Consider the following 16,082-nt stretch of genomic DNA (forward strand, 5'->3'; position numbering starts at 1 on the left):
GAGACACCAATGACAACCGGATCCTTGAACAAAATGGATATTTCAACACAAGGCTTATTAGATCCAACAGCTTTCACCTGAGAGACTCTTCGAGGCTTTTAACCTTGGAGTTTATCACCTCTTAAAACAAAGCAGTAAAACAACCATGTCCAGATGGCAATTGTGAACAAAGCAGTCCCACTGCAGAGCAGATAAAACTATAATGATGCATTTTACGCCTGTGTTATTGTATTAATAAACTACATTGCCAGGCAACCGTTGTAAATAAGAATGTGTTCTTAATTGATTCGTCTGGATAAAGGTTAAATAAAAAATAAAATGAATTGTATTCTATTCCCCATATTAAAACGGTGTATTATGATTGACCCCCGGGTAGAAGTTGCCGTACAGTACAGATCTAGGATCAGCTTACCTGCGCCAAATCCTAACCTTATCCAATAGGGAGAAAAAAAAACACAAACGCAAAACCTGACCTTTCTAGTGGCAAATTCATCTTACTTATGAATGCATAGAGTCAGTGTTTTTTGTATTGGATAATGGCACCCCCTAACGGTTAGAAGGGCACATTATTTATATGGTTGTGGATGGCAATGTGGTCAGGTCAGGGATTTGGACACCATGCCAAACTCGCCCTTTCCATTGGACTATGAGCAGATGGCAGCTCCCCTGTGCACGAGGCAGGGAGAATCTCTTCCAATAAGCCGGTAGCAGGGCATGTCTTTGAAGCAGCTACCGGTAACTGCATAGTGATGTTTCCTGCTCTACCCCCTTTTATCTATTCTGTCCTCCTCTTGAATCGCCTCTTCTTTCTCTCTCTTGTTAAAGAGATGTTATGGCTATAATGGTAGTGGGGTAATATTTATACCATTGTGCTGTGAACCAGGGTACAATACGTTTGCAGAAATAGACTGGTCTAATAGGGTGTTATTTCCAACCACAAGTTTCTTCATAATGAAAAGTACCTTGACACCTCACATTGACCTCGCTGCTTTATGAATCATTACAGTGCGAAGCAGCGAGACCCAACTCAATACTTCCACTAAATAGAGAAATAGCAGAATAAATTGTCTCCTACATCCGCCTCCGCTTTAATCTTTTCAACCACACGGACTCATTCAATAATATAATGTGATTTATTACAGTAACAGAAAATACTGCATACAACAAAAATAAAAGGAGAGAAACTGTTGTCTCAGCCCAGCCATTCTCAAAAGAGGGAAGAGTATATCCTCATCCTCACACAGCGTGTATTAATCAATCAGTCACAATTTATTTGTGTAGTGCTTTTAAACAAATAAATGTTTCACCTGGACTCGATCAGCCCAGCTTCTTCTGGCTTTCTGGGTTGTTCAGAGTATATCATCATCACCATCTAGGCCAATGCAAGGCAGAGCAATAAGCAAGCCGAATCCCTTAAAAATACCTAACCCAAGTCTATTCCAAAAAGAGGGCTACTCAGAGTAGACTAACTAGGCCAATGACGCAGTATGTGAAGTTATATTGGAAGTGACCTAAATACTAACACAGAAACGTGTGTGTGTGTCTTCACTGGCAGTCTGCACATTGACACTATTTGGGCCTAATCAGTGGTGTCGAGGTGCCTGGAGAAGTGGGTATATTCTAATTTTGCTTAAAAAAAAAAGAAAATCACAAACGGGACCCTGTGTGAAAAATGATATGACAAACAGTTACATACACTCTGAACTAACTAAAATGATGAATCTCATATTGGTTTTTCCCAGTCAGGCCAATCCGAGCTTTACTGTGGCAGTATGCTAATAGTAGGTCTACTATTTAAATGAGGGTGTCAGAAATTCCAAGGTTTCAGATTTGATTTATTTCTTTCAGGTGTTTGCACTCAAAGTCACACTTTTTTTAATAGAAAAACACACACATTGGATGTTATAAGTCCACAACAATGTTTAAACCACATCAAGAGACTGCTTTTGAGGTATGGGAAACATTGAATACATTTAAACTTTTTGAGTGTAGTTACCCTTTAATTAAACTGTGCAGGCACCTAGTACTGTTGTTTGATTAGTGGTGTTTCTGGAGCGCACATGAGATGCCGTTTGCAAAACAAATGGGCACTGGATTGATGTGATAATCATGATATCGTTCTGCCAGGTAGGCATAGGCTGCTTTGTAGCTAGTTAACATTTAATTGAGAAGATGTTTGGGAAAGCCTTTCCATTGACCAGAAAACTGTTAGGCCTATCATTAGCATCACTATATTTTTTCTGTTCCTTAATTGTTTGACACCTGGATGTTTTACTTAATATTATGAGGTCTTACCTTACTTCTGTCACGACTTCCGCCGAAGTCGGTTCCTCTCCTTGTTCGTGCGGCACTCGGCGGTCGGCGTCACCGGTCTTCTAGCCATCATCGATCCACTTTTCATTTTCCATTTGTTTTGTCTTGTCTTCTCACACACCTGGTCTCAATTTCCCTCATTACATGTTGTGTATTTAACCCTCTGTTCCCCCATGTCTTTGTGCGGAATTGTTTTTTGTAAGTGCATGTGCACGTTTTCTCTGGTGTGCGACGGGTTTTGTACCCATTTGTTTGTTGTTCTGGTTCCGGTGGGTTTTATGAATAAAACTGCTCCGTTGATTACCCAGTTTTGCTCTCCTGCGCCTGACTTCCCTGCCGCCAGTTACTCCCTTACAACTTCAAAGTAGCCTATATCCAAAATCCCACCATAGAAACATTGAAGAAATTATTCTTTATTTATTAGTAATTTTTTAAACCTCGGGGAGTCATACTGAGACCATGGTCATTTTTACAGATGAATTACATAAATTATAGTAAATATACACATCAAAATATGAATCCAAAATGAAAGCAGAAAGAAAAACACGGTCATATAAAAAATAAAAAAACATTTATCAGTAATAAGGTCCTCAATCAGCTTTCTGAATTGCCCTAGAGGCACTAAAACATCACATTTAAGAACATTTTAAAGATTGTTCCAGAAATAAGGTGCAAGAAAACTAAAAAGCTGATTTACCTAACTCCGTAGAGACCAAAGGAATTTCCACAGTTGGCCATCTCTGTGACCGGGTGTGGAAACTCGTATGTCTAAAGTTTAGTAATGTCACAGTATCCACAGAAAATGGTGCCCCTCCTCGGCCGGGCGGCGCTCTGCGGTCGTCGTCGCCGGTCTACTAGCTGCCACCGATCTATGTTTCTGTGTTCGTTGTGTTTTGTCTGTCTAAGTCCGCACCTGTTTTCGTTTCTGTCATTAGTGGGGGGGGGGGGGGGGGGGGGGGGGGGTATTTAGTTTGTTCCTGTGGGGGTTGTGTGTTGTGCGGGATTATTTTGATTGTCAGTGGGCAGTGTGGTTGTACTTTGTATTTTGCTCCAGCATTTTATTATTTGGAGTATTGATTCAAGCCGGGCTGCACCCCGTGCGTATTTTCGCCTCTTCATCTGGATTACCTGTTTCCCTTTTGGGGTTTTCTGCAATCTCTGTGTTGTTGATACACCTAGCGTGTTGAGTGCCATTAAACTTCGGCCTACTGAACTATCACATCCTGCATTTGACTCTACTCCTTCCTCCTGCCCTACATATCCGTGACAAGTAATGATGTTAGGTACAGTGTGACTTTATGTAAAAGGGCTTTATAAATTAAAACATAGCAATGCATCAAGCTACGTGATATCAAAGAGGGCTAACCAACTTTCTGGTAGAGAATGCAGTGATGAGTACTAAAATTGTTGCCTGTAATAAAGCGGAGTGCTCTATTATAAACTGCATCTACTGGCTTTAATGAAGTGGCAGCTGCTTTCATATAGATGTTGTCGCTATAGTCTAGTACCAATAGGAACGTCAACTGAATAATCTGCTTTCTATTATGTAGCGAGAGGCAGGACCTATTTCTATAGAAGAAGTCCATTTTTACTCGCAGCTTCTTAACTAACTCATCAATATGCTTTTTAATAGACAGATTTTAATCTATCCAGATGCCCAGATATGTGTAAGCATGGACACGATCAATAAGGACACCATCCAAAGTACATACAGTGCCTTCGTATTCAGACCCCTTGACTTTTTTACGTTACAGCTTTATTCTAAAATTGCTAAAAAAATTAAAAACCTACACACAATACCCCATAATATCCTACACACAAAAATGTTTTTTTAGAAATGTTTGCTAATTTATATTAAAAAAAATGAAATATCACATTTACATAAGTATTCAGACCATTTACTCTGTACTTTGTTGAAGCACCTTTGGCAGTGATTACAGCATAGAGTCTTCTTGGGTACAGTGCCTTGCAAAAGTATTCACCCCCTTGGCGAATTTTCTTATTTTCTTACATTACAACCTGTATTTAAATAGATTTTTAATTGGATTTCATGTAATGGACATTAAAAAAAAAAATTAAAAAAAATTGGTGAAGTGAAATGAAAAAAAATCGAAATAAAATTTCTACAAAAATTAAATCTGAAAAGTGGTGGGTGCATATGTATTCACCCCTTTTGCTATGAAGCCCCTAAATAAGATCTGGTGCAACCAATTACCTTCAGAAGTCACATAATTAGTTAAATAATGTCCATCTGTGTGCAATCTAAGTGTCACATGATCTGTCACATGATCTCAGTATATATACAGCTGTTCTGAAAGGCCCCAGAGTCTGAAACACCACCAAGCAAGTGGCACTAAGAAGACCAAGGAGCTCTCCAAACAGGTCAGGGACAAAGTTGTGGAGAAGTACAGACCAGGGTTGGGTTATAAAAAAATATCTGAAACTTTGAACATCCCACGGAGCACCATTAAATCCATTATTAAAAAATTGAAAGAATATGGCACCACAACAAACCTGCCAAGAGAGGGCCGCCCACCAAAGCTCACGGACCAGGCATGGAGGGCATTAATCAGAGAGGCAACAAAGAGACCAAAGATAACCCTGAAGGAGCTGCAAAGCTTCACAGCGGAGATTGGAGTATTTGTCCATAGGACCACTTTAAGCCATACACTCCACAGAGCTGGGCTTTATGGAAGAGTGGCCAGAAAAAAGCCATTGCTTAAAGAAAAAAATAAGCTAACACATTTGGTGTTCCCCAAACATATGGAAGAGGGTACTCTGGTCAGATGAGACTAAAATTGAGCTTTTTGGCCAGGAAACCACTATGTCTGGCGCAAACCCAACACCTCTCATCACCCCGAGAACAACATCCCCACAGTGAAGTATGGTGGTGGCAGCATCATGCTGTGGGTATGTTTTTCATCAGCAGGGACTGGGAAACTGGTCAGAATTGAAGGAATGATGGATGGTTGTAAATACAGGGAAATTCTTGAGGGAAACCTGTTTCAGTCTTCCAGAGATTTGAGACTGGGAGGGAGGTTCACCTTCCAGCAGGACAATGACCCTAAGCATACTGCTACAGAAACATTTGAGTGGTTTAATAAGGGGAAACATTTAAATGTCTTGGAATGGCCTATTCAAAGCCCAGACCTCAATCCAATAGAGAATCTGTGGTATGACTTAAAGATGGCTGTGCACCAGCGGAACCCATCCGACTTGAAGGAGCTGGAGCAGTTTTGCCTTGAAGAATGGGCAATAATCCCAGTGGCTAGATGTGCCAAGCTTATAGAGATATACCTCAAGAGACTTGCAGTTCCTGGTCAAAACCAGGAGGGCTAGGGAAAAATAGAGACTGGAAAAATAGGAGCTAGGAAAAACGTTGGTTGACTTGGCAAAACAAGACGAACTGGCAAAGAGAGATAGGAAACACAGGGATAAATACACCGGGGACTAATGGGGAAAACAGGTGACACCTGGAGGTGGGTGGAGATAATCACAGAGACAGGTGAAACAGATCAGGGCGTGACAGGCATTCAGTTTCATCAGACCAGAGCATATTGTTTCTCATGGTCTGAGAGTCTTTAGATGCCTTTTGGCAAACTCCAAGTGGGCTGACGTGCCTTTTTACTGAGGAGTGGCTTCCGTCTGGCCACTCTACCATAAAGGCCTGATTGGTGGAGTGCTGCAGAGATGGTTGTCCTTCTCGAAGGTTCTCCCATCTCCACATAGGAACTAGACCTCTGTCAGAGTGACCATCTGGTTCTTGGTCACCTCCCTGACCACGGTCCTTCTCCCCCAATTGCTCAGTTTGGCCGGGCGACCAGCTCTAGGACGAATCTTGATGGTTCCAAACTTCCTCCATTTAAGAAAGATGGAGACCACTGTGTTCTTGGGGACCTACAATGCTGCAGAAATGTTTTGGTACCCTTCCCCAGATCTGTGCCTCAACACAATCCTGTCTCAGACCACTACGGACATTGCCTTCAAACTTCATGACTTAGTTTTTGCTCTGACATGCACTGTCAACTGCAGGACCTTATATAGACAGGTATGTGCCCTTCCAAATAATGTCCAATCAATTGAATGTACAACAGGTGGACTCCAATGAAGTTGTAGAAACATCTCAAGGATGATCAATGGAAACAGGATGCACCTGAGCTCAATTTCGAATCTCATAGCGAAGGGTCTGAATACTTATGTAAATAAGGCATTTCTGTTTTTATTTGCGTTGTCATTATGGGCTATTTTGTGTAGATTGCTGAGGATTTTTTTAAAATCCATTTTAGAATAAGACTGTAACGTAACAAAATGTGAAAAAGTCAAGGGGTCTGAATACTTTCCAAAAGGCACTGTATTCTATCATCAGAGTTAGTTTTATGTGGTCAAGAGAACAACATATATTTCGTTTTACCTGCATTCAATACTAATTTCAGGTCAATAAAGTGTCTCTGTTACACAATGAAGGCAGACTGTAGTTGAGATGGGAGCCTGGTTGACCGTGGGTGCAATAGCATACACAGCAGTATCATTGACATACAAGTGCAGGTTTTACAGACGAGTTGATATTGTATTGTATATGCGCTCTCCTGTTCTATTGGTTTTCAAATCAACTTTCTTTCGTTGTTTAAGCCAAAGCCATTATCCTAGTCATGTTAGCAACCCATGATAGAATAGTTGCATCTTTAGATCGCCCCTCTTTCTAAATTTCTATCAGATATTTCTATCTCTGTCCAGGAAACCATTTGTACTTACCACCGTGTGCACATAGTTGCGCTTAAAATGTGAAAAACAATAGTTTATCAACATTTTAATCTAATAATTCTGATCTGTTCTATCAGCCTTATTAATTGATACAGCATATACCTCCCCTACACTACCTCCCCCAAAACTGCCATGCAGAAGAAATATCAGCCCGTGCAGAGAAGCACGAGATTGAACTTCACTCAACTTTCTAGAGTTTTCCTCTTTTGTTAACACTATCCACATTTCCCTTTACTGGGTGAATTGTGATCGAATCAACGCAATATTAGCCACTTTCAATGCAACATATAGAAACAAAACTAACTATGCAACAGATTTTGTTCTAGGCAGAACGCATTGGAGTAGGATTCTATTACATTAACAGGCACAACTTAGCCCGTACTCTACACAGATCGGTGCTGCATAACCAATCAGAGCTGCAGTAGGCCTATATGCAAATAGACCATTGCCATATGGATCTGTGCAATTCCCTTTGGACTGGACTGTGTTTACAGCATGAGCGGTTGTGAGTAGATGCGCTTGTTTTGTGATCAAAGCGAGAGCTGTATGTAGCCAAGTGTGCACATTTCTTTATATCTGTCACGTCCTGGCCAGTATAAGGGTTAATTGTTATTGTAGTTTGGTCAGGACGTGACAGTGGGTATTTGTTTTATGTGGTTCGGGGTCGTGTTTTGGTAGAAGGGCGTTTGATTTAGTATTTCCGGGTTTTTTGGTTTATGGTCTATGTTTATGTATTTCTATGTGTAGTCTAGTGAGTGTGTTTCTATGGTTGGTTAATTGGGGTTGGGACTCTCAATTGAAGGCAGGTGTTTTCTCTTTGCCTTTGATTGAGAGTCCTATATATTAGGGTGTGTTTGTGTTTGTCATTTTGTGGGAGATTGTTCTGTGTTTAGCCTTGTGCCTTGCCAGACTGTTTTGTTGATCGTTAGTTCTTTTGTTATTTTGGTGTTCATTTTGAATTCATTAAACGTCAAGATGAGCATACACATACCTGCTGCGTTTTGGTCTCATCACTACGACAACTGTGACAGAATCTCCCACCAAACCAAGACCAAGCAGAGGAGAGAGGAGCGGCACGCTCAGTATATGGACGAGGAGGAAGGATGGACATGGACAGAAATAAGGTTGAGCGTTTCCAGGGCTATGGAGGAGTTTCGGAAACCGGAGAGGCAGCCCCAATAATTTTTTTTGGGGGGGGGGCACACGGACAGATCGGCGGAGCCGAGGATGGAACCAGAGCTAGTGAGGGGAAAAGTGGAGGAAAGAGAAACAGAGACTATAAGGGAGTTGATGGGAAAATTGGAGGAGAAAAGGATGAGAGAGCTACTGTGTTGGTGTTTTAGGCACGACATTCGCCCTACAGAGCGTGTCCTAATGTTATCACCTGGAGTAGCGTTTATTAATAGTCCTGAGGTGCGTGCTAGCTGTCTGGTGAAGATAATACCAGCACCACGCACCAGGCATCCAGTTTGTCAGCCCAGTCCGACTCGTCCTGTTCCCGCTCCCCGCACTAGCCTGGAGGTGCGTGTTCCCAAGCCGATACCTCCAGTACCAGCGCCACGCATCGGGCTTTTAGTGCATCAGCCCAGTCTGACTCGTCCTGTTCCTGCTCCCCGCACTAGCCTGGAGGTGCGTGTTCCCAAGCCGATACGTCCAGTACCAGCACCACGCACCAGGCTTCAAGTGTGTCAGCCCAGTCCGACTCGTCCTGTTCCCGCTCCCCGCACTAGCCTGGAGGTGCGTGTTCCCAGGCTGGTACGTCCAGTACCAGCACCACGCACCAGGTTTCAAGTGTGTCATCCCAGTCCGACGTCGCCAGGGCTGCCCGTCAGTCAAGAGTCGCCAGGGCTGCCCGTCAGTCAAGAGTCGCCAGAGCTGCCCGTCAGTCAAGAGTCGCCAGAGCTGCCCGTCAGTCAGGAGTCGCCGGAGCTGCCCGTCAGTCAGGAGTCGCTGGAGCTGCCCGTCAGTCAGGAGTCGCCGGAGCCGCCCGTCAGTCAGGAGTCGCCGGAGCCGCCCGTCAGTCAGGAGTCGCCGGAGCCGCCCGTCAGTCAGGAGTCGCCGGAGCCGCCCGTCAGTCAGGAGTCGCCGGAGCCGCCCGTCAGTCAGGAGTCGCCGGAGCCGCCCGTCAGTCAGGAGTCGCCGGAGCCGCCCGTCAGTCAGGAGTCGCCGGAGCCGCCCGTCAGTCAGGAGTCGCCGGAGCCGCCCGTCAGTCAGGAGTCGCCGGAGCCGCCCACCAGTCAGGAGTCGCCGGAGCCACCCACTAGTCAGGAGCTGCCAGAGTGGCCAGACTGCCCGGAGCTGCCAGAGTGGCCAGACTGCCCGGAGCTGCCAGAGTGGCCAGACTGCCCGGAGCTGCCAGAGTGGCCAGACTGCCCGGAGCTGCCCGGAGCTGCCCGGAGCTGGCCACTCTGCCCGGAGCTGCCAGAGTGGCCAGACTGCCCGGAGCTGCCAGAGTGGCCAGACTGCCCGGAGCTGCCAGAGTGGCCAGACTGCCCGGAGCTGCCAGAGTGGCCCATCGGCCCAGAGTCTGCTGATAACCCAAAACCAAGGGAGTTTAGCAGCAACCCTGAACTGAGTAAGCCTGACAATTTAAAAGGGCGTTTGATTAACTGTATAATTGTTGAGTCTGCATACAGGGTGGAGAGGTGGTGGTCTGCCCATGATCCAGAGCAGGGGGAGTCTGCCTACGGTCCGAGGCTGATTGGGGTCGGCACTCTGGAGGACAATAGGCCGGAGCCTGAACCACCACCTGCATAGGTGGGTTGGGGAGGGGGGGTGTAGCACAAGTGCCGTCGGTGACGGCAGCCACCCTCCCTTCCCTCCCTTTAGTTTAGGGGGATTTTTGTTGTTGTTTGGGGTTTTTGTTTTTCTTGAGGTGCTTCCGGGGTTAGCACCTTTAGGGGGGGTACTGTCACGTCCTGGCCAGTATAAGGGTTAATTGTTATTGTAGTTTGGTCAGGACGTGGCAGTGGGTATTTGTTTTATGTGGTTCGGGGTCGTGTTTTGGTAGAAGGGCGTTTGATTTAGTATTTCCGGGTTTTTTGGTTTATGGTCTATGTTTATGTATTTCTATGTGTAGTCTAGTGAGTGTGTTTCTATGGTTGGTTAATTGGGGTTGGGACTCTCAATTGAAGGCAGGTGTTTTCTCTTTGCCTTTGATTGAGAGTCCTATATATTAGGGTGTGTTTGTGTTTGTCATTTTGTGGGAGATTTGTGGGAGAACTTTTTTGGTATTAAAGGGGCAGTGTTGTATTTTGAGACAGGCTTGAATAAGCTAGGCAGCCAATAGGCAGAGGGTAGCATAAATTGTCTGATTCTCTGTAATAATGGTATGGGAATAATAATACATTTTATTTTGTAAAGTGTGTTCTTGCATCAAACACAACAACATTTTCAGTCACCTCCTTGTCTGAAGGACAAGTGGTTAAACATGTTAACGTCAAGCCCAAAAGTATCATGGAATATAGGCCTACATTGAACACCACACATTGGCTGCTACTGTTGGCTAAATTATAGAAGAGCTATTTCCATGTTAAAATGTTATGGGATACATTGTCTCCATTGTTTTTGATGGTAGGCCACTCTGGAAGACCTACATTATGATCAAATAGCCACAGTAGCCTACTTGACCACTGTCTGAAACTGTACCTTAAAGTGGGTACAGCCTCAGTGTTCACAGTAAACGCGCGCTAGAAGTTCCCTCCACTACAGCACGTATACCCTACACTTATTCTTGTCACAGAGGACAATGCTGATTAGCATTCAGGAGGCTACGCTAGGCTACGCTAAGCCAAGCCAAGCAGTGTGGCAGGATGTGATATGAGACAGTCAGCTAAATGTGCTGTGAATTGATAGTGAGGAGTTGACCCTCTGGGCTAACTATTATCAGAGAGATTGTATTTAAACAGTTCTCTGATAATGACGTTAAATGAGCATGAGTCTGTCGCATGCTAATTGCGGTGGGATAGAAGTGGCAGTCGGTTGTGTGGGGAGAGATACGCTAAGCCAATCGTTAGCGTATACAGATGAGTTAGACTACTCTCTGGGAGCTGGGTTATCCAGCGTGTGTGTATGTGTGTGCATTCTTTCCTGTTTGTGAATGCGTTTGTGCGCCTGTGTGTATGTGTGCGTGTATTCTAGCTGCACCTTCAGAATCATTCATCTCATTTGCCTGCTAGAAAATCACACTCCATTTACATGGGGCTGTAAATGAATGGAGATATAATGTGTGATTTATTTGTCTGTTGCTGTCATTTTCAGTCAGCGTGGTAGTACAATTATCATATTTTCTGCTTCCCTCTTTATGGGCGTACAAGGTTGTTAGCATGAGATTATTTAATGGAGAGTAAGAAAATGTATGTCTTATATTATTTCCACCCTAGTTACATTGATAAATGACGCAATTTTGCCAGCCAAATTAGCTCTTCCTGCGTGGGCCAGTCAGAATCCAATTCACTTTTATTAGTTGATCAGAGCTATCAACTTGATACTTAATAACATTTTGATATAATAATATATATCATTTAACAGACACTTTTATCCAAAGCAACTTAGTCATGCGTGCACACATTCTATGGATGGGTGGTCCCGAGAATCAAACCCATTGTCCTGGCATTGCAAGCACCATGCTCTCACAACTGAGCTACAGAGGACCATACTATCAGACCATAAGAAACAACATCCTGACAGTTTTTCAGAGTGTGTAGAGAGCCACAAGAGACAACAGACTAGAGACAGTTCCACTTTTTATTTATTGATTTAACCATTCACCAAATAGATTAATCTGACCCTTTTTGCATCCAAGAAATCATTGATAAATCAGACAGACCTTGCAGTGTTTTAGATACTCGTTATTGACCCCATACATATGTAAAACATAAAACACACCAAACAAAACATACAGCTACAGGCTTAAACTTAACTTGTTTAATTCCCTTGACTTTGCTGTTCCAAGTCCATTTTCAATTGTAAAGTAGCAGAACTCCCTGTTCTTTTGAGTTGTAGATCCATTCCCTATAAACACACACTCACTAAATGCATACACCTTCGATACATACACCCCTATAAAAACCTACTCCCCCATTCAATACTTTTAATACCACTAAATATATAGTGTACACATACTATATATCCCGACTAAAATACCTTTGGCCTACTACACCTGCTGCATTCAGAAAGAGGGAAATGTAGCAAATGTTTATGTAAACAGAACATTGAGGAGTATTGTCACCCTTGCTGTTGATTGGATGACTGTGTATAGTGCACTCCGCTTCAGCAGGATTTTAAGCAAGCCAGGAATTAGTTGCTTCCGGTCCACACCCCTTCATGCCCATCGAGCGAACGTATCTCAGTTGTAAGAAAACACGTAGTTCAGTACACTGTCGCCAAACATAGCAAGACGTTTTACCAACAAAACACACCGTTGGTGTTTTAAAGGCCAAGCAGCTCCTCGGGGCAGTGTTTCTTAATCCTGGTCCTGGGGACCCAAAGGGGTGCACATTTTTGGTGATCATTCTTGTTTTTGCTTTACACAAATGAGAATGTGATTGTTGACTTTCCCAAGAAACAGGACTCTATTATCACAGGACTCTTTTGTTTGACATAGCATTGTGTAGTAAATAGTGAGGCAATTGATTATTTGTGCATAAAGACCTGGCATGATACCGTTAATAAAACAGTTGCTACAGTTATTCAAATATTGTAGAGTAGATTGTTGTAGAAAATTGAACACATTTTATTACTAATGTATTTAAACTGAATGCTCACTTTTACTGCTGTTAAATAATCTGTGAATTGCTGCCTCCTCTTGTGACTGTTGGAGCTGAAGCAATGTGCTGCGCCCTGCATCCTTAGTTTTGTTTCCCTCTAACCATACAAGTTTATTTTCCCCTGTAACTAATCCGTTACAGCCAATCAGAAAGTGTTTGCAGTCAAAAACGTACTCCGTGGTAAATATCAATTCTGATTGGTGTCCTTCTTATCCAATACTGGCCTTGTGCCCACAGCCATAAACTACAGTAGGTGAGATCTCTTTGAGAGGAATAAAAACTGTGTGCAGTACAGACAATCTGTACACAGTCTGTCAACGCCATACTGTAGCAACAACATGGTGAAAGCATTTTATGTTTACACCAAATGATTGTATTCCACAAGAGGTTGTAAAGGAGCTTATTGTGTCTGTACGTACCTGCAGTTTTTGAGAGTGCATATAGAGACACAGGAGACAACAGAGACAGTTACTCTGTATTTCTTTATTTAACCATTCCCCTAATAGATCAATCAGACCCATGTTACATAAAGAAAACACAGATAAATCAGACATAACTTACAGTGTATTAGATACTCATTGTTGACCCCGTAAACCATCCTTCCGTAAAGCTCCATCCCTTTGCAATGGCGAGCATTAACCACCTTGCCAGGCAGGGCACTGGCACAGACCGTCTTGGGCTGGGCAGGCGGGCGGCGGGGCACCAAACAGCCAATCCCCATCTGCCACCCCCTGCCACCAATCCTCTTAACCCTCATCACAATACCACTGGGCGTGCCGGTCTTGGTGCCCTGTGCCAGGGATGCCCGCTGGAAAAGCTCTCATGTATTGGAGACTGGCGAGGAAGAGACAGATGGGAAGCTGGGAGGAGGAAGGGGTCTACCCGGAGGTAAGGGCTCTCCTGGTGATAAGGCACTGGGTACCTCCCGGCTGTGGAGGATAGTTGGTAGCAGGAGGTGTTGCTATCAGAGTGGAACAGAAGCGAGGTGGAGGTTTGATGTTGGACGAGGTGGAGGTTTCATGCTATGCCGAGAGCAATGACAACAACATCCCATCCCCATGCACACACCCAGAAAAACGCACGCTATCCACACACACACACACACACACACACACACACACACACACACACACACACACACACACACACACACACACACACACACACACTCTCTCTCTCTCTCTCTCTCTCTCGCTCTCTCACACACACACACACACAAACACACACAACTTCAATCAGATTACAATGTCAGGTTATGTTTATCTCGTCAAGAAATGTTGATAAGGAGAGATGAATTGCCAATAGTCACAATTTTCCTTGTGTTGTTTTCTGTGCTCTCGTCAGTTGAAAGTATAACTCTACAATGCCATGGATGTAGCTGTAGCTGTTTGTGGCTGCCAGCAATTGTCGACAAAACAAACCTTCTGACCCACTGGTTGCAACATTGCATTGTTTCTAGTCTTGTTGTTCCTATCTATTTCCAACATTTTAACATTTGAAGACTGATGTTCTCCGTGGGAGGCTGTGGGGTGTTGGCTCATTGAGATGAAAATATTTCACAGTGCTAGTCTGTCTGCGAGCATAAATGGGGGTGTTTGTTTGCCTGTGCGTATGTATTGCATGTAAGAAATGGTGTGTGTCTGTCTGGGTAGAAGATGACCCCTCCCCCCCTCTCTCTCTCTCTCTCTGTTTTCCAGGAGTCATCCTCCAGGCCCCTCGTCTCTCCCTGGCTGGGGAGTCTTCTAGAAGGGGGCCCCTCCTGATCACCATGAAAGGGTTAGGAGCCAACCGCAATCGCTCCGACTCCTGCGACCCCACCCAGGGCCCCCCAGAGCCCCTGTACCCCCACCAGGCCTCCACACTGCCTCGGAGCCCCTACCTTCTCAGCCCCACCAGCATGGACCACTACGGCACCATGGACCCGCACCACTACAACCGCTCTGTGGACCACCACTACAATCAGGGCTCCCTGCCCCCGGACTACTCTCTCCCCCTCAACAACCAGCTGTCCAACAGCAGCACCTTCCCCCGCATCCATTACAACGCCAACTACGACCCGTCCGACTTCTCCCCGCCGCAGGGGGACAGCATCGGGGGCATTAGCACGGGAACCCTGGGCACCTCCATGTCCATGGGCATGGGGATGGGCATAGGGATGCATGGCTCGAGTGGCATGGGGGGCCTGCAGAGCAGCCGGGGGTCCATGATCACCAGCGGTTCTGCCACCATCTCCGGCGGGGCCAAGATGAACCGGCAGCTGGCGCCTAACTTGCTGGACCAGTTGGACAAGCAGCTGCCTGGGGGGCCCAGAGATGGCTTCAGCACACTGCAGTTCCACCGAAGCACATCGGCCGCCCTCTCCGCCGCCTCCAAGCAGCGCACCGACAGCCCTGGGCGCATCCGTAACCTGGTGTGCTCCGTCCAGAAGCTCTTCGCCAAGTCACAGTCCATGGATGGCCACAACCTCAAGGGTGTCAACGGGCGTTCGGGGGCAGGAAGTGGCAGCGGCGGGACCTCATCCGGGACCGAGGACGGTGGGAAGCGGGACCAGCGAGCAAAGAGCAAAGACCGGGGCGGGTCCAAGTCAGACGGGGGCGGGACGGGCAAGCGGCGGCCACGCTCCAACATGTCGGGCTACTGGAGCTCGGACGACCTGGACAGTGCGGACCTCAGCAACTACCGCAACCCCATAGCCATGACACTGGGACGACCCACACCGCATGCCACCCAGCACGCCACCCACGGTACTGCCTACGATTCCCAGCAGGGGGCACTACAGCAGCAGCAGGGGCAGCAGAGCCGCTACGTGGTCCACAGCGGATACAACACCATCAGCTCATCCAAGAGCAACAACGAGGTCATAAAGTACCAACAGGCACTGCCAGGACCCGGGGGCGGAGGTGGGGGCGGAGGAGGAGGTGGAGGTGGGATCAGCATGGGGGTGAACAGTAATGACTTTATGAAGGGGGGTTCGTGGTCGACGCTGACCCTGGGTCAGCCCAGACAGGTGCTGCAGAAGGGCCACTCGGCCACCCTGGACCGGTCCATGCTCAAGTCCAAGTCATGCCAGCAGGAGCTGGCCTGCCACTACCTGCAAGTGGGCCGACAGGTGAGTAGTATCTAAAAAATGTCTGTTGTCAAATGGATATCATCATATCAAATGAAGTGCTGGACATAAAGAAATTGTGGAGAGATAGAATAAGTCATAGTGGACACAACCCTAAAAGTGGCAACATATTT

General features: G+C 45.6%; 1 protein-coding gene across 1 annotated transcript in view; it reads left to right on the forward strand.

The window, feature by feature from the left end:
* The window catches only part of dlgap4b (discs, large (Drosophila) homolog-associated protein 4b), a 71,543-nt gene that overhangs the window by 10,167 nt on the left and 45,294 nt on the right, over nt 1-16,082 (forward strand). The window contains exon 2 of the mRNA XM_045691438.2: nt 14,540-15,951. Within this exon, the coding sequence (XP_045547394.1) occupies nt 14,611-15,951 (1,341 nt within the window). The 5' untranslated portion in view covers nt 14,540-14,610. The remainder of the gene's footprint in view (nt 1-14,539; nt 15,952-16,082) is intronic.

Source organism: Salmo salar, chromosome 12 (assembly GCF_965601325.2).
Source record: "Salmo salar chromosome 12, fSalSal1, whole genome shotgun sequence".
Taxonomy (NCBI): domain Eukaryota; kingdom Metazoa; phylum Chordata; class Actinopteri; order Salmoniformes; family Salmonidae; genus Salmo; species Salmo salar.